Source organism: Arvicanthis niloticus, chromosome 18 (assembly GCF_011762505.2).
Source record: "Arvicanthis niloticus isolate mArvNil1 chromosome 18, mArvNil1.pat.X, whole genome shotgun sequence".
NCBI lineage: Eukaryota > Metazoa > Chordata > Mammalia > Rodentia > Muridae > Arvicanthis > Arvicanthis niloticus.
The window spans coordinates 21,509,263-21,534,622 of NC_047675.1; the positions used below are offsets into that span (position 1 = coordinate 21,509,263).

The window sequence follows — 25,360 nt, forward strand, 5'->3', positions numbered from 1 at the left end:
AGCTGAGAACTGCTTGAGGTTAGGGATCTTGTCTGCTGAGGAGGTCACCGTGTCCCCTGCACCTAGAACGGGCCCAGGCACTTGGATGGCTGAGCTCCCTGAATTTGTCCAGCTGGAGGAACTGCGGAAGTGCTTCTACTAGTACTGTCAACTCCAACCACGTGGGTGGGAGCAGGGCGGAGCTCCCTTGACTTCCTCATAGCGACAGCTCCGCCTCCGGCTCCGCCCCAGCCCCGCCCAAGTCTGTGTCCTCTTGCGGGTCTCCATAAAGTTCATTTGGCGGCGCAACGCGCGGGGGCTTCTGGGAGCTTACCGCCTCAGCCAATCAGTAAGCTCGGGCGAGCGGCGCGAGAAGCGGCGGCGGCGTAGTGAAGTAGCCAGGAGCGGGCGGCGGGCAGGCGGCGGAGCCAGGTAAGGCGTGTGAGGTGTGGGCACCCACGCGGCCCTGATCCTGGGCCCGAGTTCGGGGCCTGGCCTCGAAGCAGAACCGCGAGCCTAGCTCAAACCCCATCCCGCGTTCGTAGCCACGAGGCTCGCGCTTCCTTTCTTGCGGTAGCTGGGCACGCCTGCCGGCTACAGCTCACCGAACGCGGTGACTAGGCTCTTCTGAGCGTGGTCCTCCCCACGGGTGCGCTATCGCCACGCCCACCCACGGCTGCCACGCGTCCCCGGGCCTGGCTGCCCTCTATGGGTCGTGGGGGGCGTTCTTCTAGAGAATGGCTCTTCCGGGTGAAGGGGGACGAGCCAGCGAAACCCCGTCAACTCTTGTCTCCTTTTACGGATAATCTAATAGGATGCTAATGGTTGCCACTGTGGTTGTCTCACCTGTTTCTGGGTACCCTGTATCTTGTCTTCTGTCGGGGATGCCCAGGTATATTGGGTCCCTTCTGAAAGAAAACCACAGCATGCCGGGCATGGTGTCGCTGTCAAAGCGAGTTGAAGCCAGCCTGGTGTACACATTAAACCCTGCACCACTACCTCCCTAGATGACTTTCAGCGCAAGCAAAGGTCAGCGCCTTAGCAATAATAACAGTAATAATAACAACAACAATAATATAAGCTTCTCGCAGTGAGCTGCAAGACTTTTAAATAATGTGACCCATACTCTCAGTGTATACTATACCCTCCCTCCCACCTCCACCCCCGCTGGACATGCTTTGACTTCAGGGCTTTGTTCTTGCGGTTGGATGTCTGTTTTGCCTGCTCTCTTTCTTGGGAGTCTTTACTAGAGAGGCATCTAGAGTGTCAGCCTTTCCTCATTCCTTGCCTTTACTGCTTTAATTGTTGTTTTAGCATTTAGGTTTTACTTGTCCGTTGTATTGTCTTACCCCCTGTTGAACATGAATGCCTACCTAGCACTTAGGTCTGGCACACAATAAAGTAGGTGCTCAATAAATATCAAATAAACGAATGTTACTGATATCATTATAGGCTTGTGAATGTGGTAGTGAATGAGACAGGCTTGTTTCTTGGGAAGACATCACACACATAAACAATAAACACAAATATAGAAACCATGAGATATGAAGTGTTGGAGCTGTGGTGAGCTTGGGCACTCTCTCTCCTCCTCCCTCCCTCTTGTATGTGTGTTCTTGTGTGCCATTTATGTATGTGGATATTTCTATGGAGGCCAGAAGAGTGTGTCTGATTCCCTGGAGCTAGAGTTATAGAAATCACTGATATGGGTGCTGGGAACTGAACTGGGGTCCTCTAAAGAGCTGTAATATTTTTAACTGCTGAGCCATCTCTCTAACCCCACTGAGCCTATAAGGTAGATAAGGTAGATGCATTTAGAGGTAGGTAGGTGTGTGTGTGTGTGTGTGTGTGTGTGTGTATGTGAGAGAGAGAGAGAGAGAGAGAGAGAGAGAGAGAGAGTGTGTGTGTGTGTGTGTGTGTGTGTGTGTGTGTAAAGATCAGGAAGAGGACCCAAATCTGTTATGGTTACTAGTCATTTTAATTAGCAAACATGTTTTTAGTTCTATTATGTGCCAGGCTTAGCTAGATGCTCAGGATTCAGAGTTAAATATCTGTGACCCTTCCCCTACAGGAAGACATGTTTGAGAAGAGATGGTCACAATTGCTCCACTAGGGAAGACGGTATAGAAGGTTCAGAATAATTAGGGAGGGCCTTCTCTGTGTCTGGTGGGAATGTGTGTGTACTTGACATGTACACATGAAGGGAGCATGAAGGGAGGACACTGCAAGGCTTCCTGAGGAGGAGAGAAGTGTCAGTGTAGAGCTGGGGAAGACGGTAAGAGCTGAAAGTGGTGCATGGCACTGCCTATTCTACAGAGCTCTTATGCAGCCATGTGACAACCTGAGGTTGAAGGTGCCCCCATGGGTCTAAAGTGGGAGGTATTTTAGAACGGCTAGTTTGGCCACAGGGAGAGTGGGTTAGAAGAAATGGGAAGTTTTAGGCTGTTGAGATAATTGTGAAGAAGGCATGAGGGTCATAGCAGAGGGGAAAGGTGAGGGTGTGGCTTGTCATGAGGTATGAGAAATAAACTTGGAGACAGGTTGGGCTCAGGGGACAGGGGAGCCAGATTTCTGGTTAAAATGACTGTGATGGGGACCCAAGGTGAGGAACTGGAATTGTTGCTGGCACCCACAGATCAGTCAGGAGTAGCTGTCAGACAAACAACTGGAAATAATTGGTTTGGAGAAAGAATTAGACAGACTTTAGAGATGCAGGAGTCCTCCCCCCTTATATTATGGCCTTTCATAGTTATCTCTCCTCTGTTTCAGATAACTGGAGCTTGAAATGTTTTGTAGCTTTACACTTCATGTGTGTTTGATGTGTGCATGTGTGTGTGTTGGGGGTGGTAAGATGCATGCCCATATGTGTTTGGATGTCAGAGATCAGGAGGCTTGAAGTTGATGTTGAGTGTTTTTGTCGGTTTTTGAGACAGCATCTCTCATTAAACCTGGAGCCTACCGATTGGCTAGACTGGCTTACCAATGAGTCACCCAAGATCTACCAGTCTCTGTTCGTCCCACCCTCAGTGCTGGTATCATATCGATGCCACCACATTCAGCTTTATACATGGGTGCTAGGGATTCAAACTCACCTCCTCATGCCTGTGCCACACACACTTTTCCCAGTCAGCCGTCTCCTGTTTGTAAGGTCTAAAGGCCACTTTACACCTACTCCACCAATACACTCAAATAGTAGCTTACTCTAACTCCAGTACGTAGTTGCTGACTACCAGAAAACCTCAAACACTGGGAAATTTCTTTTCTAAATTCCTGTGCTGGTCTGTAAGGTCCATTAAAGGAATAACCCCATTCCCTCCCTCCAGTAATTTTCAAGTGTCTTTGGTGTATTAATTACTTTTTGTTCATTGCACTAGAAATTCATGCTGTGAAATAAAAACACCACAAGCTTGCCAGACTCAAGAACACTGTTAGAAGACAGATGATCAGTTAATAAACAAGTAGCCATATGACTGTTTTTGACATGCACTTAGGGGATAAACTGTAGAAATAGTGGTACTCCTTTAGGTGGAGTGTCTTAGCATCTTCACAACGGAGACCCATGAGCAGGGACCTGAATTGATTAAGGGGATAGGCCTCGTCCACATTTAGGGACAAATGCTCTGTAGATGCAGAGGAAGTGGTTACTGCAGAAGCCAGTGGCAGCTCTGAGTTTAGCATATTTGAAGAACCAACAGGAGGCCATATGGCTGAAGAACGTAGTCATGGGGAAGAGCAGGAGCAGAAGGGCAGGGGTTGATTCATGGACAGATGATGGAGATCTCAGCACACACAGATCTCATCCGTGCTACAAGACCGTCTGCCTCAGCTTTCTGGGTACTTGGGACTACAGACAGGCAATTGGGCTGGACTTGAGTTTACAGATAATGGGAATTATTGAAGGCTTAGCCTTTATTCTCCCCTCCATATATATGTGTGTATATCTCTCTCTCTCTCTCTGTGTGTGTGTATATATATATATATATATATATATATATATATATATATATATAAAATATAAAATATATAAATAAAATATAAAATATAATCATATATATATATATATATATGATTATATTTTAGTTCTGAAAACTAAAGCTAGGCCCTTGAGCATACTAGGCAAGCATTGTACCACTGAACTGCATTTCTAGTCCTGGTTTTCATGGGCTAATTCCCACTATTAGGTAGAGAACACATGGGTAGAGAGGGGTCAATATAGGATCAGAGAAACCAGCCTAGAGGCTACTGTGATCTTGAATGAGGCATGTATAAGAGGCTTGGAGTGGGGCTATAGTGGCAGAATAAACAAAAGTGGATTTATATAGATATTTATGTATTTTAAGAATAAATTAACTCATAGCAGATGAGTTAATTTATTAACTCATTAATTAATTAATTAAATTAATAAATTAAATTAACCATTAATTTATTGGTCAGGTGCAGATGAAGAGGAAAAGCATGAGTTAGTACCTGAGAGGCGGAAACCTGGCCACACAAGAGTGGACAGGGTAGCTGGCAGTGGTGCTTAGAAAACTACACTCTGTCACATAGTAGGTTGACAGTGATGAGGGGATGTACACTGGCAGAATCTGAAACCCAGTCCAGGCTGGAGCTTGAGTGCAAGGGGCAGGCTTGGATATGAGGATCTTTAAGTCAGGGGCAATGAACAGGTCTAGGACAGCCAGAGCTACACAGAAAAAAAAAAAGTTGTCTCAAAAAAAAAATGCTGAGGATTAAAACCTGGACACTCTGCTTGTTAGTTAGAGAGTTACATCCCCAACCTTTCTCTTAATTTTTTCTGGGGAGCAGACATACTTGTTTGCTTGTAAGTTATGGCTGCTGTCAAACTCCAGTGACTATACTGAGTTGTGACAGAGTCTGGCCTAAAGCTTAAAATAGCATTGCCGTCCCTTGCTCCTAGGAGACAGGCCTGAGAGGGCTGCCTCCAAGGCCTTTCCTGCTTCCCTTTGATTCTCAGACTTGAGGCTCTGGAGACTCTAGTCTCTGGAAAGTTCTGGGAGTAACAGATTTGAAATAAGAGAACCACGGAGTTGTAGCCATGTCTGGGATGGCCCAGCGGTCTTTTTTGCTGTTGAGAAAGTGGGCCGTGCAGTTCAGGTTGGCCTCAGACTGTAGCTCTGTTAGTTATTGTTCTGGCTGTTGTGACAAAATACTGTGACAAAAGTAATGTACAGGGAGAAGGGGTATTTTGGCTCAAAGCTTGGCTAGTCCCATGGTGGGACGTCATGATGGAAGGGACCTGAGGGCCAGCCATTGCATCTGCTGTCAGGGAGAGTAATGAACGCTTGCACTACGTTGGTTTTCTCCTTTTTATTTAGTACAAGGTCTTAGCCTGTGGAGATGTACCACCCATATTTAGGTTGGGTCTTCCTACTTAATTAACCCAGTGCAGGTAGTTCTTTACTGCCATGCCCAGACACTAACCTAATCTAGACGATTCCTCAAGCTGTATCCAGAAACTTACATCCTAGATGACTATACATCCTTTCAAGTTGATAATCAGTAGCCAAGGGTGCTTTTGAATTCCTTATCCAGCTGTCTCCAGATGCTTGGATTATAGTCATCTGCCAACCATGCTCTAGGCAGTAGTCTTTAAAGAACTTAGTGAACCTCCAATTTGAAAGTTGTCACAAGGACTGTTAGTAAAAAGAATTCTACTTGTGGGGCTGGAGAGATGGTTCATAGGTTAAGAGCACTGACTATTCTTCCAGAGGTCCTGAGTTCAATTCCCAGCAACTACATGGTGGCTCACAACCATCTGTAATGGCATCTGATGCCCTCTTCTGGTGTGTTTGAAGACAGCAACAGTGTACTCTTATAAAATAAATAAATAAATCTTAAGAAAAAAAAAAAAAATTGTACTTGTGGTTGGTGCTTAAAAGCAAAAGGAGAGAAACCAATGAACTAGTAATACCAGGAACAGGTGAATACATTTTGATATAACAAGCAGGAAAATCGTAAGAGGCCACTTAGAGTACCGAAGAGGTCATTTTACGAAGACAGTGACTTAGAAAGGTTTAGACGTGCTCAGTAGTTGGAGTTTTTAGATATCTGTTATTTTCTGGCTTGATTCACTATTTAACATGGTTACTTTAAGAATGTGGAAATGGCCGGGCTGTGGTGGTGCACACCTTTAATCTCAGCACTTGGGAGGCAGAGGCAGGTGGATTTCTGAGTTCGAGGCCAGCCTGGTCTACAGAGTGAGTTCCAGGACAGCCAGGGCTATACAGAGAAACTCTATTTCGAAACAAAACAAAACAAGAATGTGGAAATGACCATGTTTTTTCATAATTAAAACGCATGTTTTAGCTCAGTGGTGGTGGTTGTGGTTGTGGTTGTTGTCATTGTCCTTGGCTTGCTCTGCTGTAGCTGTTTGTTGTCATGGAGAACTCCCCTAGCAACTCCTCCTCATGCCAAACCTTATGGCAAGTATCTTCTTCCTCTGCCTTGTGGCTCTTCTTTTCCTGGACCCTCAACTTCCTCAAGACGAACTCTTTGTACCTTGATCTTTCTACCTTGGTCTTCTCTCCCTAACTCCTGGCTGGATCGAACATCTATTTCCTCTGCCCAGTCATTGGCTATTCAACCTTTTATTAACCATATATAATTGGGGAGCGTTCTTTACATCACACTGATCTAGGAGATTCTTAAATATTCATGTATCCTGACTGTACCTAGATCTTGGATCACAGAAATCATCTGAATGTACAGTTCACAAGATCAACTCCCAATACAAGCCTTTAGTCCCAGCAGAGGTAGGTGGATCACTGAGTTCAAAGCCAACTTGGTCTCCAGAGTGAGTTTCAGGACAGCCAATACACAGAGAAACCCTATCTCAAAAAACCAAGAACAAAACCCCAAAAAACCCTTCACATTTTAGTAGCAGCTGAACTGAAATTATCTGATGTATTTTCACTATCTTTATAGTGAGTTAATTTTACTATATATGCAATTGTAGGGATGTTTTTAGTTAATTTTCTGGTGTTTTTTTTTTTTTTTTTTTTTGTGACAAAATAACCTGGCAAGAAACAGTTTAAAGGAGAAAGAGTTCATTCTGTGTCCTGGCTAGTTTTGTGTTAGTTTGCCACAAGCTAGAATCATCAGAGGGGAAGGAAATGCCTCCATAAGATCAAGCTATAAGGTGTTTTCTTAATTAGTGATTGATAGGAGAGGACCCATTCCATTGTGGGTGGTGCCATCCCTGGGCTGGTTGTCCTAGGTTCTGTAAGAAAGCAGGCTGAGTAAACTATAGAGAGCAAGCCAGTAAGTAGCACCGCTCCATGACCTCTACATCAGCTTCTGCCTCCTGGTTCCTGCTCTGTTTGAGATCGTGTCCTGGCTTCAGTGATTTACCATGATCTGGAAATTAAGCCAAACAAACCCCTTCCTCCCCAAGTTGGTTTTGGTATGGTATATCATCACAGCAATAGAGACCCCAACTAAGATATTGGCTCCCTTTGAAAGGATTGCATTCCATACTAGGGAAGGCATGGTTGCAGGAGCATTGCATTCATAGCCAGGAAATGAGTGAATAGAAGTGAGGCTGGATTATAAAACCTCAAGGCTTTGTCCTCAGTGAAGGTCTTCACCTTGGTTGTGTTAGAATAAAGAGACTGGGCTTAGTTAGAAGACACTTAGCGATTCGCTGATCTCAGTTCAGCTAGATCACTGTAGGGCATATGCTGGGCACATAACTGAGTTCTGTGGTCTAGAGTTACTATGAAAATCCTGATGGAAGGCCTTAGGCTGCAGCAGTGCGTTCATCTTCTTTTCTTTGGGATATGGCATATTTCAAGACAGGGTATCACTGTGTAACCTCGGCTGTCCTGGAACTCACTGTATTGACCAGGCTTACCTCAAACTTAAAAGAGATCCTCCTGCCTTTGCCTTGGGAATGCTGGAATTCAAGGCATGTACCATCATGGCCCCACAGCAATCCCTTCTTAATTGGGGGCATTCTTCAGGTGGAGTGGTGATGATGCCCTTTCTCTCAAGATAAATGTGGAAAGATTGGAGGTATAGAGGGATTGTTCTTTAGGTTTCCTGGAGCTTGCCACAAGGGCTTTCATTTCCTTATCTGTGTTGGGTCTGCTGGAAAAGGAAGGAATTCTAGCTTGTGGCTTAATATGCTTGCATTTGTTCTGGTGGTGAAATCAATCTTGGGACTTTCAATATTCACAGAAATGATCTGTTCACAGTCTGACTCATTCTCACTGTCAGGCCTGTTCTTGGGCTATATTCAGGAACAAATCATGCTTGTTGATGAACTGTTCCCCTTTCAGTTTGCAAAAGTCCTGGAGTTTTATTATCTTGTAACAGAATGAAGCACAGATGAAGCCTCTCTCCCCATTGACTTGGGTCCTTTTTTCTTTCATAAAGCATCTGCATCTCCAATGGATACCGAGGGGTTTGGTGAGCTCCTTCAGCAAGCTGAACAGCTTGCTGCTGAAACTGAAGGCATCTCTGAGCTTCCACATGTAGAACGAAATTTACAGGAGATCCAGCAAGCTGGTGAGCGCCTGCGTTCCCGTACCCTCACACGCACATCCCAGGAGACGGCAGATGTCAAGGCGTGAGTACTGGTGGGGAATGCTGTTGGACTGGGTAGTTGGGGGCAGATCAGTTTCTTCTATGACAGTCACAAGCCAGATAGTCAGGACCTCAGAGTTATAAGCACATCAGCAAATCTTGCTTTGTTTCTGTGCCTCTCTAGGTTGTTAGAGTTCCTATTTGTCTGACCAAGCTGAGGACCCATATCATAGGGTGGGGGAGCTCTGTTCTGTAGTTCCTATTTGGGTTTGTGGGCTGTTGAGTCATAAGTGTATTAGTAGATATGGGTCGTGCACATAAGTGCTACCCAAAGCCAGAAAGCACTCAGCAGTGAACAGGCTTTTTAAGGGTAATTGGAGAAAATTGATGAATGGTCAATAAGGAGAAGCCATCCAAGTGAGGAGTGATTCTGTCTGCTTATTGTCAGTGACCCTAGAGGCCGCCTCTGAAAAGCCTTGAAATACAGTGCTCTCTGGCTGAATGTAGAAACAGGAAGGTAGGTGAGCCCCAAGAGAACAAGGCTTTGTAGAAAAATGCTGTTTAACAGGGTCATACAGCTTTAGCAGGATCCTTACAGGTAAAACACAAACCCAACAAAAAAATCAAAACCAAACTGCTTTCTGTGAAAAATATAATTGAATGTTATTTACTGTGTATCAGAAACTTCCTTATACATTAAGTCTTTGCTTAGTCATCACAACTAGAATTTAGACAGTGATCTGAATATTCTAATTGAAGAACAAAGGTTCAGAGAGAGGCTGGTACCTTTCTCAGATGAATACAGCAGGCGAGTGCCGAGCCAAGATTCAAACCCAGTAAGGCTGTAATTTCTGGAAGGGTCCTTGAGAAAGAGGGTTGAAGGAAGTTCTACTACTGAGATTTATTGGGTCCAGAAAGTCACTAGAAATCTGTGTAATTCAGGAAAATGTCTATCTAATCTTCATTCTGTGAACTTGAGAAAGACTGGTATTAATTTGAGGCATTGTCTGTTTTAGGTCCTTGGTAAATGTCAAAGTAGTGGGAAGGCTGCATTCTGTTTCTAAGAGATTGTGAAAACTGAATGCTTAGTTGCTCCATGCAGTGAATAGTATGTTATGGACAACCCTTGGTTGTCTTGGAACTTGCTCTGTGGACCACGGTAGCCTTGAACTCGTAGAGATCAGCCTGCCTCTGCCTTTCAAGTGCTGAGATAAAAGGTGTTTGCTACACTGCCTGGCCCTTGTTTTTGTCTTTTTAAACTATCCAGCCTTGTAGCAAAATGCTGCCAATAGCCAACCTACACTGGTCCCCAACACCCTGTAGATATTTCTGTTAACTTGCCTCCTTTTTAGGCCCCAAACTTCTGTTTCTGGCTGCCTACAGTTTCCTTGATTTTAAGCAGACAGCTTCTGCTTGTGCAAGGATGCTGAAGGAGCAAAAACCCATGGATACCCGCTGAGTTGCTATAGTTATAATTTAATTGCATCAGCTTTACAGCCCATTAAGAGCAAAAGGGGAAGATGTTTTCTTGGTAACAATTATCAGTCATATTCTATTTCTTGTAAATTTCCATTCTTCCTCATCCCTTCTACCTTAAGTTCATTATTTTAGGGAGGCTGGGAATTGGAACATTGTAAGAATGGATGTAGGGTGGGGCAGGTGCTTAAAAAGAAACCAGAGGGCTGATGACTGTATTTTTCCATTTTCTTGATAGGCAGAAACACAAAGTATGATGTGGATATTTTAGTACATGCTGGATGAGGGCAGAGAAGAGAACTGAATAGGATTTTGTGAAATCTTTTCTTTTAATTTTCAAAAAGTTATTTTATGCATATAGGTGTTTTGCCTGTACCACATGTGCTTTTTTTTTTTTTCCGAGACAGAGTTTCTCTGTGTAGCCCTGGCTGTCCTGGAACTCACTCTGTAGACCAGGCTGGCCTCGAACTCAGAAATCCACTTGCCTCTGCCTCCCAAGTGCTGGGATTAAAGGCATGCGCCACCACTGCCCGGCCACATGTACTTTTATTTTTAAGAAAATAGATTTTTTAAAATGGAATCTTACTGTTCCTAGTTGGCCTAAAACATGATACTCTCCTGCCTTGACCTACTGAGTAGGGTTACAGGTGTGTGCCAATACTTCTAGCTGTAGGGAACAAATTTGATAGCGATTTTGCATATGTGTACTTGATCTTTCAAAATTTTGGATTTTTTTTCCACCACATATAAAAAGTATGCCTGACATATATAAAGCTCCTTCTGTGAGTAATAGAGAAAATGAACACTCGTGTATATTTCCATTAAAATACAGATTATCAGTGTCCGTGATTGTCCATCATCACTTGTCTGTCCACATTTCTCAGCAAAAGTAGGTCAATTGATTTTTCCATTAAAACAGAAGCCAAACAACCTAGAGATGTACAAAGAAAAAAGATAGTGACCACTCTCTTGCCCTAACTTTATCCTCTAAGGAAACTATTATTGATTTATGTAAATCTTTTATAGTTTTCTCCATATCATGCAAAGCATGTCAAACATAGTTTAGCTAAAGCTGCATAATAAATAATCATTTGCTTTGATAATTTTATTAAGCTGTCTTTTTGACCACTTTGTGTTCGTCTGGTACAGTGTCATCATTTAATGTGAAGTCAGCCCTGTGAAAGCAGCGTCGTCTCTCATACTAAGTAAGGAAGGTCAGGTAGTAAGTGGACAACTAGAGTCAAATTAAGCTTGGTTAATAAAAAACCCTTTTGGTGAGGATTGGAGAGCGGCTCGGCAGTTAAGAGCACTGGCTGTTCTTCAAGAGGACCCGAGTTCAATTCCTAGCACCCACGTGACACATTCAACTGTCTGTAACTCCAGTTGTAAGAGATCCAATACTCTCAGACACACATGCAGGCAAAACAACCAGAGCATATAAAACAAAAATAAATTTGCCATAAGGTACTTTCTGTTCTCAGAATTGTTATAGTCACTCTCCTGACTTTCTGTCAAAGCTTGAGAAGTGGGAGAGAGAGGGATTGATGTTCATGTTTGAAAGGTTATTTAAGATTTTTTTCATGAGTAAATTATAGATGAAGTTTGAATTCTTTTCCTTTTCTTCTTTTTTTTTCCCCCTAAACCTTGTATGTACTGGGAACAACTTTTGTGTCATCTACTCTTTTGGGTTTCTGGAATGTGACTCTAGCTTCTGTAGCTTTCTGATCATGGCAATTGTCTGTCTGTCTAGACTGTTAGGATTTAGGCTGATAGAAGGTAAGGGCCTTAAGTGCTGAATGTTGGTTTAGAGGTATAGCTTCATGGTAGAACTCCTGCCCATCATATGCGAAGTTTCTGGTATAACCATCCCTACCTAGGTCCTCACTTCTGCTAGAGATCTTTCTCTCTCCTCCCTTTTCTTCACCAGCATTTCTGCATAGCCGACATGTAAGCTATGTGATTTAGTTCTTGTAGATGCCTCTTAGATGGAATTAGATGGTCATGCTCCTCTAATTCCAATAGTTAACACTATTTATGTTGCCCAGGTTAGCCTGGAACGAAATATGTAATCCAAGCTTGCCAGACTTCTTGCTCCCATATCTTAGCCTCCCCAGTGCTAGGATTGCAAGTGTGAGCTGCCACCCCTAGCTCAAGAGCTGATTTTTCAATTCTGGAGTTCTTTATTCTAGCATATGTCAAAGTCATTTGGAAGCTGGTTGTACTTTCCTGTGTTACTGGTGAAGGTGCAGTGCTGTGAGACTTCAGTAGGAAATAGCTATCAAAATGGATCTAGTAATTGTTTCTAGGGATCCATCCCAAAGGCCTAGTAACAAACATGAAATGTCTGTGCATAAAGATTCATTGTGGCATTATTTGACATAGCAAAAGTAGGAAATCACAAGTGTCTGTCGTGAGGATACTAGCTGAATAGATGTGCCAGGTTTGTATACTTGGATACTTTCCAGAAGTACCAAGGAATAATCATATATACTGCCATGGAGTGACTCCAGGACAGGTTATTAAGTAAACATTTCAAAGTAGGGAAAAGTGTCTTAAGTACTGTACTGAAATGTAGTTCAGTAGTAGAGTGTGTGGCTAGCATATGGAAGGTCTTGCATTGGTCCCTAGTACAACAACATCAACAACAAAAGGGTCGGTGGGCAGGTGCATAGTGCTTTTCCTTCTATTTAAGAAAGCAGATAAAAGACAGCCTATGTTAGTGGCTTGAGAGAGTTAATATTAAGTTATCACCCCATGTTGATCTGTACATTCAACAAAAACTGTTCAAATACCAGTGGCCAAGCCTGGAGAGATGGTTCAGTGGTTAAGAGTACTGGCTGCTCTTTTGAGGACCTGGGTTCAATTCCCAACAGCCACATGGTAACTCACAACCATCTGTTAATTGCATTTCTAGATCTGTTGTCCTCTTTTCCTCCAAGGGCACCACACATGCACAAGGTACACAAACATATATGTAAACAAAATACCCATACACATTGAAAAAATAGATATTAAAAAAAAGTTAGAGAAAAAATTTAAAATTCAGCTTTCCAACTGGCCCTTTTTGTTGAAATTGAGGGATTGATCTAAAATATAAGAGCTCTTGCATAGCCAAATAATCTTTTTTTAAATTGAGTATGGGTGTTTTGTCTGCATGTATGTCTGTGTACCACATACATGCCTGATGCTCTTGGAATTGAGCCCATGTCCTCTAGAAGAGCAGCCAGGGCTCTTACCCATGGGGCCATCTCTTCAGTCCCCCAAATAATCTTTAAAAGAGAAAAACAGAAGACTGACACTCATTTCAAAACTTACTGGAAAGCCACAGCAATTCCCAGGGGTAGTCATCCATATCTATAGTGTCAGCACACAGTGTGAGGCAGGAGGATGGTGAGCTCATGGTCATCCATATCTATAGTGTCAGCACACAGTGTGAGGCAGGAGGATGGTGAGCTCATGGTCATCCATATCTATAGTGTCAGCAGGAAGGGTAAGGCAGGAGGATGGTCAGCTCATGGTCTGTCTAGCTTACAGAGTGAGTTCTGGGCTACATAATGTGAGCTGATATTTATAAACAGAAAGCCACACTAATCAAGATTGTGTGGCATGAGGATGAATTGCTAGAATAGAATTACAAGTCTAGATGGGGCTCAGTGTTTAAGAGCACAGGCTGTTCTTCAAGAAGACTTGGATTCAGTTCCTAGCACCCACATGGTGACTCCTAATTGTCCGTTACTCTAGCTCCAGGGGATCTGCCATCCTCTTTTGACCTCTGTGGGCACCAGGTACTCATGTGATGCACTTACGTATATACAAGCAGGCAAAACCTTCATACACATTAAATAAATCTTTTAAAAAAAGCAATAGTATGTAGTATCTGTAGTCTTAAAACAACTCTAAAAATATTGAGCTTTCCCTTTCCTCCTATTAAAATATAACAGCTATAATTCTAGAATTATGAGTCTAGCAAGCTTATTAGGTTATGATTTTCCCCCAATAAAGATAATCAGATCATTGAACATGGAAAGAGTAGTCTTTAACAAATGAGTAACTGGATGTCTATACACAAAAGAATAAACTTGGTCCCTATCTTATTCTGTACACAAACACAAACTCCAGCTGGACTCTAGGTGTAAATATAAGAACTAAAATTATAAAACTCTTTGAAGAAAATTTTTCTGACCTCAAGAGATAGGAACGTAGCTCACTTGGTAGAGTGTTTGCTTAGCATGCACAAGGCCCTGGGTTCAGTCCCTACCATCACATAAACTTTGGTGGCTACGGTGATTTAAATGAGAATGGCCTCCATGGGCTCATACATATTTGAATGCTTGGTCCTCAGTTGGTAGAACCCATACCATACTCTCTCTGCCTGCTGCCTGCAGATCTGGATGTAAGCTCCAGCACCATGCTTGCCGGTCTGCTGCCACATTCTTCACCATGATGGTCATTAGAGTAACCTGAAACTATAAGTAAGCTCCCAATTAAATGTTTCCTTTTATAACTTGGTCTTGGTGCCTCTTCACAGCACTAGAACTTAGTTACAACTAAGACAATGGCACATGCCTGGAACAGTACTCTAAAAGTGGTGGCATTAGAGTCAGAAATTCAAGGTTATTCTTGTCTGTACAGCAAGTTTAAGGCTAGTACGGGCTACCTGCATTTCAAAACAAATCAACAAATATTTCTGATCTTAGATTTGGCAGAGCTGTCTAGAATATTAGGCCAAAAGGATATATATTAAAAATGGATCAGTCGAACTTCATCTGCGTTAAGTATTTGTGCTTCAAAGGCAACTGTCAAGAAAGAAATATGTTTTAGGGAAAAATAATTGCCATTTATTTAAATGATAATGAACTTATTTTAAATTTTAAAAAATTACTATGTGTGTGTATATGTGGGTGTATGTATGTATGTCCACTTGTGTGGAAGTCAGGGAACAACTTGCCAGGGATCGACCAAACTTGGGAAAGTACTTCTAGTGGTTACACTGAACCATCTCACTGGCTCATGTTTTGTTTTACTTCTCTTTAGCCTTTTACAATTTATTCATAAAAAGACAACTTACTTTTAAAATGGCATAAGGATCACTGCTCAGTAAGTGGGAAAATGTTCAGTGTCATTAGCTATCAGAGAAATACAGTCACAGCCACATTGTGAGACCATTTCATACTTTCCAGGATTGCTCTAACCAAAAAGACATGTAAGAGTGTTGATGAGAATGTGCAAAAAGTTGAAATGAACCTGGGTGAGTCTTCTTTCATCTACTGTTGGTGGGAATGTAAAGTGGTTCTGCCTTTTTGCTACATAGTCCAGAGTTCTTCAAAAGGGTAAATAAATACAGTTACCATATAACCTAGTGATTTTGTTTTTAGGTATATATCCAAGAGATGCAAACACATGTTGCACAAAACTTATCCATGAGTTCAATGGCAGGTGTCCACCAGCTGATGAACATGGGCAGTAAGTGTGGCATAGACATGTAATGGAATGTTTCTTTGGCAAGAAAGGGCATTAAACATGACTTAACATATGTTCTCCATGGATAACCCAAAATTATATATAGGTAAAAGAAACTGGTTACAAAAGATCACATATTGTATGGTTCTTTTTATGAGTGATGCCCTGAATAGGCAAATCTGTAGAAAAAAATGGGGAAATGGGAGCTGATTACTGAAGAGTAGAGGTTTTCTTTGGGATGAAAATGTTCTAAAGTTGATTGTGGTGATGGCTGGATAACTCTTAGTGTACCTAAAAATCACCACAGAATATTACTCTTTGAATGGATAGATTGTTCAGTAAGAGAATTGAATCACAAACTTTTCTTTTTTTTGTTTTTTTTTTTGTTTTTTTTTTGTTTTGTTTTGTTTTTCTGAGACAGGGTTTCTCTGTGTAGCCTTGGCTGTCCTGGAACTCACTCGGTAGACCAGGCTGGTCTCGAACTCAGAAATCCGCCTGCCTCTGCCTCCCAAGTGCTGGGATTAAAGGCGTGCGCCACCACTGCCCGACAAACTTTTCTTAAAGAGCAAGTGATACAAGTATTTACTTGCTGATTTAAAAAAAAAAGGAAATGCTTTAAAATACGTAAGATTTGTCTTAATTGAGTATGGTTAAGGCAGACAGGGAAATGGCTATCATCAAGGCAGTTTTTATTCACAGATTGCCTAGATACAGGCTGATAAACCATGTAACCCACCCAAGTGAGTACTGGAACTGTCTGCGAGCCACCTGGGTGGTAATGTTGAAGGGCCTGATGCAAAATGCCATAGTTTTACATGTTGAAACCTTGAAATCCAAAGCTCTGCAAACTGTAATTCTGGTGGTCAGAAAGGCTGCTGCATGGGAGGGGTACCAAGCTGGGTTCTGCAGAAAGGATTGGTCATGCAGTACAGTGGTGATGGAGACGCCACCTACAGTCACTGCTCATCAGCATGCACATTCCTGCCAGCTGATGAGATTCCAGAAGGTTTTAATAAATGAATGACACATTTGCCTGAAGATCCCAGCAGCTACTAATTGCCTCAAAAATAATCACATGCATGGTATGATGAGAGGTGCTTAGACAGTGGTGCTAGTTTGATTGCTAGTATTATTTCTGCCAACTTTGTGGTTTATACAACTGTGGCACAGTTGGATTTATATCTGTGTACCCAAATCAATGCAGAAGTGTAGAAGACATAATAGGAGTGCTTATGTTGATATATATCATTTAAGGATACATTTAAAAAGCAAGCAGAAAAAGGTTATCCATCATGCTATTTTATATGGCTGCAGTTATAAAGCTGCAGTACATGGCTTTAATCCAGAGGTTTAATCTCTGAGTAGAGGCCAGCCTGGTCTACTGCATGAGTTTCAAGACAGCCAGAGCTACATAGAGAAACCCTGTCTTAAACAAAACAGCAAGCATAACTGGATATGCCAACTGCCAATTGTAATGATACATGAATAAAAGGCTTTTATTGGATATTTGTGGATTGAACTCAGGGCTTTATATTCTTACACATTTTGCCTTTTTTACTTATTTATGAACATGGTTTTCTCTTATAACTTTTGTTCTTAAGTTTGTCCTAGTCACTGTTTTATTGCTGTGAAGAGATGCCATGACCAAGGTAACCTTCTCTTCTCCCATCCCCAGGAGTTTCTCTGTGTAGCCCTGGTCATCTTGAAACTTCCTCTGTAGAGCAGGCTGGCCTTGAACTCTACTTGCCTCTGTCACTCAAGTGCTGGAACTTAAGGTGTGCACCACCACATGCGACCTGACAAAGCAGCTCTTTTATAAAAGAGAACATTTAACTGGAGACTGGCTTATAGTTGTAGAGGCTAAGTCCTTGTCATCACCATGGGAGCAGCACAGCACCAGAGAGAGAGAGCTGAGAGCTTTACAAAGGCAGGCAGAGGGAAAGACTGGGCCACCCGGAATGAGCTTCTGAAACCTCAAAGCCACCCTCAGTGACACACTTCCTCCACCAAGACCATACCTCCTAATCACCTCCTAATCCTTCTCAAATAGAGCCATCCTATAATTCATTCAGTATGAGCCAATGGGGACCGTTCTTATTCAAACCACCCACATAGTTGTAGTATATTTGTTTACACTTGTAAAACATTTGAATATAGCCTATCCATAATATTTTGTAAAGCCACTCATGAAATGTTATGTGTTTCTCAAAGGACTCTTTAAAAGACAAACTAGCTGGGTTTGATAGTGCGCCTTTAGTCTCAGCAGAGGCAGGCACATATCCTTGTTCTACACGGTGAGTTCCAGGGCAGCCTAAGCTGCAGACCAAAATTGTTACACATGCACACATACTCATGCACACACTCACACATGCATGCATGTGCAGGTGGGGGGTTAAGATGGGATTTGAAATATAGCTTGTGGGCAAAACACTTGCTTAATGTCAGCCAGGGCTACATAACAGAAAGACAAAGAAACAAAACAACAGTAGCAAAATCTGCTGGGTTCAATACATATACACATACCCTATAGACAAATAAATGCCTTTTGTGCTTGTTTTGAGACAGGGTCTCATGTAGCCTAGGCTGGCTAACCTCAGGCTCTATGAAGGGGGATGGTCTTGAACTTCTGATCCTCCTGTCTACCTCCCAAATGCTGGGATTATGGGTGTATACCTCTTTGTCATTATGTCTGACTCCAGTAAATATTCTTTAAATTTTTAAAATTAGTTTTTTCAGGATTATATTTTTTGTGTTTTGATCTTTTGAGATTTTGCCATTCAAGGTTATGGTTATATAGAATTGTGCTTTTTGGGATTATAGCCCAAACCCAATCAAGAGTCAGATAGAACAAGGGCAGGGGCTTTCATTGTGGTTTCTGTAGAAGGACGGTAAACATGGTTAGAATTAGTTGGAGTTGGGAATTCTAGTAGGCTCTGAGGTACAGGGGCTGTCTCTGGTTATCTGGTACCTGGCTTTGGCATGGTTGGGAAAGAAATATTGTGGCTTAGTCTGATCACATGTGAAAATCTGATGAAGGAGGTGATTGGAATGTGGGATGAGGATTGATTGGTGTCATAGGGTTACTAGTGCAGTGAGATGATACCATGATGATGGCAAAGTGTAGAAGAAGGAACCATTGAATTAGGGCAGGCATGGCGCAGGAGCTATCACAGAATTTACATCCAGATCAGGCAGCAAGCAGAAGGAGACTGGGCTTGGTGTGGGTTTTTGAAACCTTAAAGCCCACCCTGCATCAAGGCCACACCTTCTAATCCTTCCCAAATAGTCTCTGGGGAGCAAGCAATAGTTCCTGTGGGAACTATTCTCATTCAAACCACCACAATTGGTGTAGGTAGGAAAGATTTGTTTGCAATGGAGCTTTGATACCTTTTGGAAATTGAATTTCTTGAGAGGGACAGTCCTACAGTGTCAGCAGATCCCCACGTGTCAAAGCATTAAGAGAGGGGAATATGGTGAAGATGACAGGGGCCCTTTAATGGACTTGACTTCAGAGTGGTATGTAAATATTTAGCATATTTATCAAATAAAGTTTAAGTTGAAAAAATTCCTAAAATGGAAAATAAACAAAATGCTTATTGGTTGATGATAATATCTTTATTTTATATTTTAATATGTTATTTAATATTTAATATGTTGTTACTGGTAGAAGGCTATTACTGTTTTCTGGAGACTTATATACTGTGTAGGTTAAAATACATTATTAGTTGTGGTGGTGAGACTTTCGTAACGTGAAAAAGAGATACAATTAGAACATCTGAAGTAACCCCCGAAGTTCAATGTTCTTAAATTTGAATTGAAAGCAGTAATGTTAACTTCATGTTGTATTTGTCACAAGAAACCTAAGACAAAACGAAAAACTCCATTTCTAGCTCTGCTTTTGAAGAGGCCTAGGAACAGTACAGCAATCCTGGTTGCTCAGAGAATTATCTATAAGGATTTTTAAAGATATCTAGGGCTCTTTGGAAAGTTGGCTGATCCCTGATCTCTGTTTAAGACTGAAACTTGCCATGTCAGATAGCAGTTATAAATATGACTTCCTGGAGTCATTCAGAAAGAACTTGGAAGGCAATACTGATACATGTTGAATAGTGGTTTAATGTGTGTAAGGTCCCAGGTTTTATCTTTAACACCATAAGCCAAAGGCCAACACACACACACACACACACACCCTACATCAACACAAAAATGAAATGAACTTAAACTTTAAAACTTAGAAACAAACACAAAGAGGCTTCTACTGGCCAAAGATGAGATCATTTGAGCATCAGAAGGGTAAGAAATGTATAGGAGATTGGAGAGCTGGCTCAGCACTTTGGAGCACTGACTGCTCTTCCAGAGAACCTAACACCCACATGGCAGCAGCTCATTACCATCTGTAACTCTAGTTTCAGGGGATCCAGCACCTTGTGGCCTCCACAGCATCATGTACACATGTGGTACATAGACATACATGTAGGCAGACACCCATACACATAAACTAGAAATAAGTCTTAAAGGAATCCAGTAGGTTAAAATATCAAACATTTCAGTTTTTAATGTTTTTAATTGTTTTAAAATAACAATCAGTCACGTTGAAGAATACTGGAGAGCCAACTTACTGTTCAGGGTAATCACATGTTTGATCATAGGCTTTATAAAGATAGACATATAGTCCAGTGTGTAAGCCCACAAGGAACAGCCAAGTCTAAGCAGTGGACATCAGTGTCTGCAGACATTCCATACCTCTTGATAGAAGTGTGACTAGAACATAGCAACACAACAATGGCACCTACACCTAATCAGGCCTTAGCATTTGCTTTGAGTTTATCTCTGTTGCTTTGAGTGAACTCTTGGAAGGTATCAGTAACCCAAGTGTCAACCACAAGACTTTTTGAAGTGAAGAGTATCAGGTTCTATTGCAGAGCTGTTGAATCAAAACCAGCATTTTCCTAGGTCAGGTGACCCACATGATTAAATCTGAGTTACATTGTTTTACAGGCACGCCTAAACTAGAAGGGAATAAAATGAGATGGAGGGGAAAACCTATAAAGAAAAGATATTTAGAAAACGTTCCAGTCGCCCACAAGATCTTATCTGGCACTCATTCAGACAAACACAGATTTTCAAATTATGAAACAATTGGGAAATATCTTGATTTTACTATAATATACCTCAAAGTAATTGGGAGTGGTGGAGGAAAATAGGGTAGATTGGACAGGAGTGATCATGTCCTGGGAATTGTTGAAGCTGGGTGATAGGTGCGAAGAAATATAGTATTTTGATCTTGCATTTTAATCATTTTTTTATAACAATCAGAAAAAGGGAGACTGACAAGATAGTATAGTCATAAAGGTGAGGATGTGGGAATTGTATATTATTGATGGGATGTAAAATGGTGGGACTGCTTTGGAAAAAGGTCTGAGTTCCTCAAAAGACTTAACAGAATTCCGATTTAACCCAGCAGCTCTGCTCTGAGGTATATGCCCAAGAGAAATGTAAACATTCATGCGAAACTTGTGTGTAGATGTTTTTGCAACATTTTTTGTAACAGTGAAAACCTTGGAAGCAGCCCAAAAGCCCACTGATTGATTAATGGATACCTAAAATGAGGTATGGTATAAATGATAATGAAGCCCTAAATCTAACCCAGATAGATGAGCCTCAAAAGCATTGCACTAAGAGAAAGGAGCCAGTCACAAAAGACCATTGTCTTACTCCATTTGTATGCATTGTCAGGGTCTCATGAGGGAAATAGGGAAGTATTTCTCAAGATAGGGCTTACTTTGGGGGATGATGAAAATATTCTAAAATTGCTTGTGGTGATGGTTGTATACTTTTATATGTGAATATACTAAAATTACTGAATTGTGTGTATACTGTAACTGATGAATTTTGTGGAATGCAAATACGTATCAGTAGAGCCTCCCTGAAAGGAGGGAGAACATTACACTAATACTTGACTCCCCATTTTGTCCAGGAGAAGTCAGAATAGGTCTTTGTGTAGGGGATCCTGATATGGAGCCAGGGTTGAGAAGAAACACTATGGAAGGATAACTATTAAGGGTTGTTAGGAGAAAGGTAGGCTGTCTATCAGATATGTTAGCTTAGAAGGGAAACCCAGAGATGCTGACATAAGGAATTAAAAATTTACTGGGAGGAACTGTCAATATTTACCAGAATACACCTAGGTATAGGGGACCACTTTTTCTTCTCTGAGAGAGCTGTTAGATTGGGAGTGAAAATGTTGAATTATGCTCACAGGTGTTATGTGTGGTCCCAAATGTTGCTGCAGTAGCAGCAGCCCCCTTCTTCTTCCTCCTCCATCTCCATCGCCATCTGGGATCTCATTAGGCCTGACTTTCTAGCTTCTTACTCAAGGTAAAAGCATACTTTGTTAGTCACATTTTGGGAATACCAAATTATAATACAAAAATTTTATTCTAAAAAATAAAAAATAATGACTAGTTAGACATGGAGACACATTTTCTATATTTGGAGTTGAAAGCAAGACTTCTTATAACAAAACAAAACAAAACAAAACAAAACAAAACAAAACAAAACAAAACAAAAGGAGCTGCAGAGATGGCTTCGAGGTGGAAAGCCCTGGCTGTTCCTCTAGAAGACCTGCAGTTACTTCCCAAGCACTCATGTCAAGTGATCTATGAGTCTAGCCCCAAGGGATCTGGCGACTTTCATGGGCACTGGTGCACACTGTGTATATACACATACACACATCAGTACATAGAAATAAAAGCAAATCTTAACAAGAAAGCTGACCTAACTTACCCAGATTTCTTTCTTTCAAAGAACTTTAAGTATCAGTGGAGATCTGTTGTTTTTTTGTTTTGATTTTTGAAAGCTCCTGTAGCCCAAGCTAGCTTGGAGCTTGCAGTCTTCCTGGTTCAGCCTTTCTAACTGATGAACAGTGTTATACTGGACTGTTCATTCATTCATTCATTTGTTCATTCATTCATTCATTCATTTAAAATTTATTCATTGTTTAGCTGCCTAGATGAGGAGAAATGAAGTTGGCTATATTCCTATCTTATTGGCTGAACAAGAGAGAGGGAATTTGAAGGTGTAATATGAAGATAAGCCATGCAGAACTAGACCTTGATTCTGGTCTGACTGTTCCTGAGCAAGTTACCTGCTACCCTAGACACTTTCCTCAGTTAATGTTTGGACTTGGGTACTCCTGAAGTTAAAATGTGCATTTCTGCTTTTCCTTCCAGAAACAGTTAATCATAGAGTGGTGGTGGAGAGTTTGCATTCTAGTTCTAGGATAGATTGATTACCTACGTTCACTGTGTCCTGGCTGTGTAACTTTGAACAAGTTGGTTAATCTTTTCGCACCTGTCTTAATTAGGGTTTTCATTGCTGTAAAGAGACACTATAACCAAGGCAACTCTTACAAAAGACAACATTTAATTGGGGCTGGCTTACATGTTCAGAGGTTCAGACCATTATTACCAAGGTGGTAGCATAGCAGCTTCTAGGCAGGTATGGCACAGGAGGAGCTGAGAGTTCTACATCTTGTTCAGAAGGATGCCAGAAGCAGACTGATTGTCTCCCAGACATCTAGGAGGAGGGTGTCAAAGCCCACCCCCACAGTGACACACTTCCTTTAACAAGGCCATACCTATTCCAACAAGGCCACACTCCTAGTAGCGCCACTTCCTAGGACAAGCATATTCAAACTACCACAGCACCTTAGCTTCTCATCTGCAAAGCAGGGTTGATTAATTGCATCTATCTCATGGATTTCTTCAAAGTGTTTGGAGCTCACTAGCTTGGGGTATTGGTATTGTTTCATTCTGTAAAGAGATCCTCTCTCTAAGTCAGTCATTACTAGTTTGGATATCTTACTCCCACATGCAGTTTTATGTCTGTTGTTTAAGTTTGTGGACATTGATGGGAAGGTAAGAAAGCAGCCATATAAAAGCATTGGCCAGAAGAGGAAGGTTCTTCAGTCAGGTGTCTACCATTTGTTCTGGCCTCCTACTCCTACTCCAAGATAGGAGGTTTTGAATGAAAACAACTCTAGTATTTTTTTGGCATGTATTAGATACCCTAACACTACTTTTTTTCTCTTGTCTTCCTGTCCTACATCCCCATATAGATCAGTTCTTCTCGGGTCACGGGGACTTGACATATCCCATATCTCTCAGAGACTGGAGAGTCTGAGCGCAGCCACCACTTTTGAACCTCTGGAGCCTGTGAAGGACACGGACATTCAGGTAAGGGCTGCCAGCTGCAGACACAGTGGCGCTTGTACCCAGGCTGTAGGCTATGGCCCTTTCTTCACCAGTTATGAATGCCACTTTCTTCATTAATTTTCTTCTTACCCAGAAACTAAAAAAACAAGAGACTCAAGTTTGGAGATTAGGGGGGGAATCATTGGGTTGTTTTCAGAGTGCTCTTTGTGGTTAAATTTAAGAAAGCTATTCCAACCTGTTACTTTTTAGATAATGTTGGTTCTGTCAGATTTTACTTCTTTACTTGGGCTTAGTCCAGGGGTACAGAGATGGGAGTTGTTCAGTTTCTCTTACTTTTTTTTTTTTTTTTTTTTACTATCTCTCAGATAATTTTACTATTTATTGTTCACATTTCTTTTTGTATCTTGCTTATATTGGGACTTAAAATACTATTTACTGAAATCAACTTAGTGGTTTTCAGGAAGTATTTGGCTGCATTAGTGATACCAGGAAATGGCCTAATAGAGCACCGGAGTCTCGCAGAGCCAAACATACCACTAGCTGTTGCTTGTTATTTTAATCTAATCAGAAACTGCTATAAAACTGCTAAGAAGAAACCTCATGGTTTGATTAATTTTGTGTTGGAATGAAAGCATGTGCTGTTTGCATTGGTTTTCCTGTTCCTGTTCTTCTTTGTTTGCTTGAGATAGGACCTACTCTTGCATGGTCTGGATCAATTTCCTGGGCTCATGATCTCCAAACTCCTGAGTATTTGTGACTGTGCCACCACCTACCCCAATTTCCTTTGAAATTGAAAGGATTCAGGTCTCACAAAGGCAGGTCCAGGAAGAAATTGGGTCATAATTGTGTTCTCTATGAGCCAGACTTAAATTAATACTGTATGCCATTACCCTTTGAAGACCCAGTTACTTTGATGCTAGATTTCTGCATTTATTCTAATTTGGAAACCTGTAGTTTTGAATGGAGACTAGAAATTACTGATATTCATAATTTCCTCAATTATTGAATGTTCCCAAAATGTAAAAACCCAGAGGTTTTTATTTTTATTTTGCCTTTAAACAAATACTAGCTAATCTCAAGTGTAGCTGTTGGTGCTCTGTCATACTTCTAATATTGATCAGATGGCATGAACTGGACAGAACTCAAATACTTTGACAGGGAACTGACTCTGGCTGTAGGAATGAAAGTGATTATCTCTTCTAACCATTTGCTTAATGTGAGTGAGAGTAGCTCCTTCAGCACCCTGGAGGATGGTTTCCTAGCAATGTATGCTCAGTCACATCAGAAGGAATTTCTTAATTTGGGATGATTATTGGAATGAGTTTTAGACTTGTGTGGGAAAAGATTTGAACTTTAAGACTAAAGTTTCTTCTATTTCCGATTTTCCAGCTCTCACTTGGACTTTGCCAGAATACCTTTAAAATGCAAAATAATCCAAGACAGTTGTGTATATATTCCAGTGTGTTTGCCCACCTGTATTTGATTTTAGGGGACGGTACAGGGAGGCACGTGTGGAATGCTGAAGGCAACCTATTTTTAGGAATCTATTTTCGGGCACTTTTAACCTTTTGTTTAAAAAAGGGTCTATCATTAGCCTGGGATATTCACTACATAAGGCAGGCTGGCTGGCCTGTGAGCTTCTGGGAATCCAACATGTTTCTGACTCCCCTTTCTCTGCTGCTGGG

The 25,360-nt window shown here is 41.5% G+C and overlaps 1 protein-coding gene across 1 annotated transcript in view; it reads left to right on the top strand.

The window, feature by feature from the left end:
* The first annotated feature begins 281 nt into the window (after nt 1–281).
* The window catches only part of Nup93 (nucleoporin 93), a 94,718-nt gene continuing 69,639 nt past the window's right edge, over nt 282–25,360 (top strand). Inside the window, exons 1-3 of the mRNA XM_034522967.2 lie at nt 282–411; nt 8,374–8,566; nt 23,579–23,696. Coding sequence (XP_034378858.1) covers nt 8,388–8,566; nt 23,579–23,696 — 297 coding nt within the window. The 5' untranslated portion in view covers nt 282–411; nt 8,374–8,387. The remainder of the gene's footprint in view (nt 412–8,373; nt 8,567–23,578; nt 23,697–25,360) is intronic.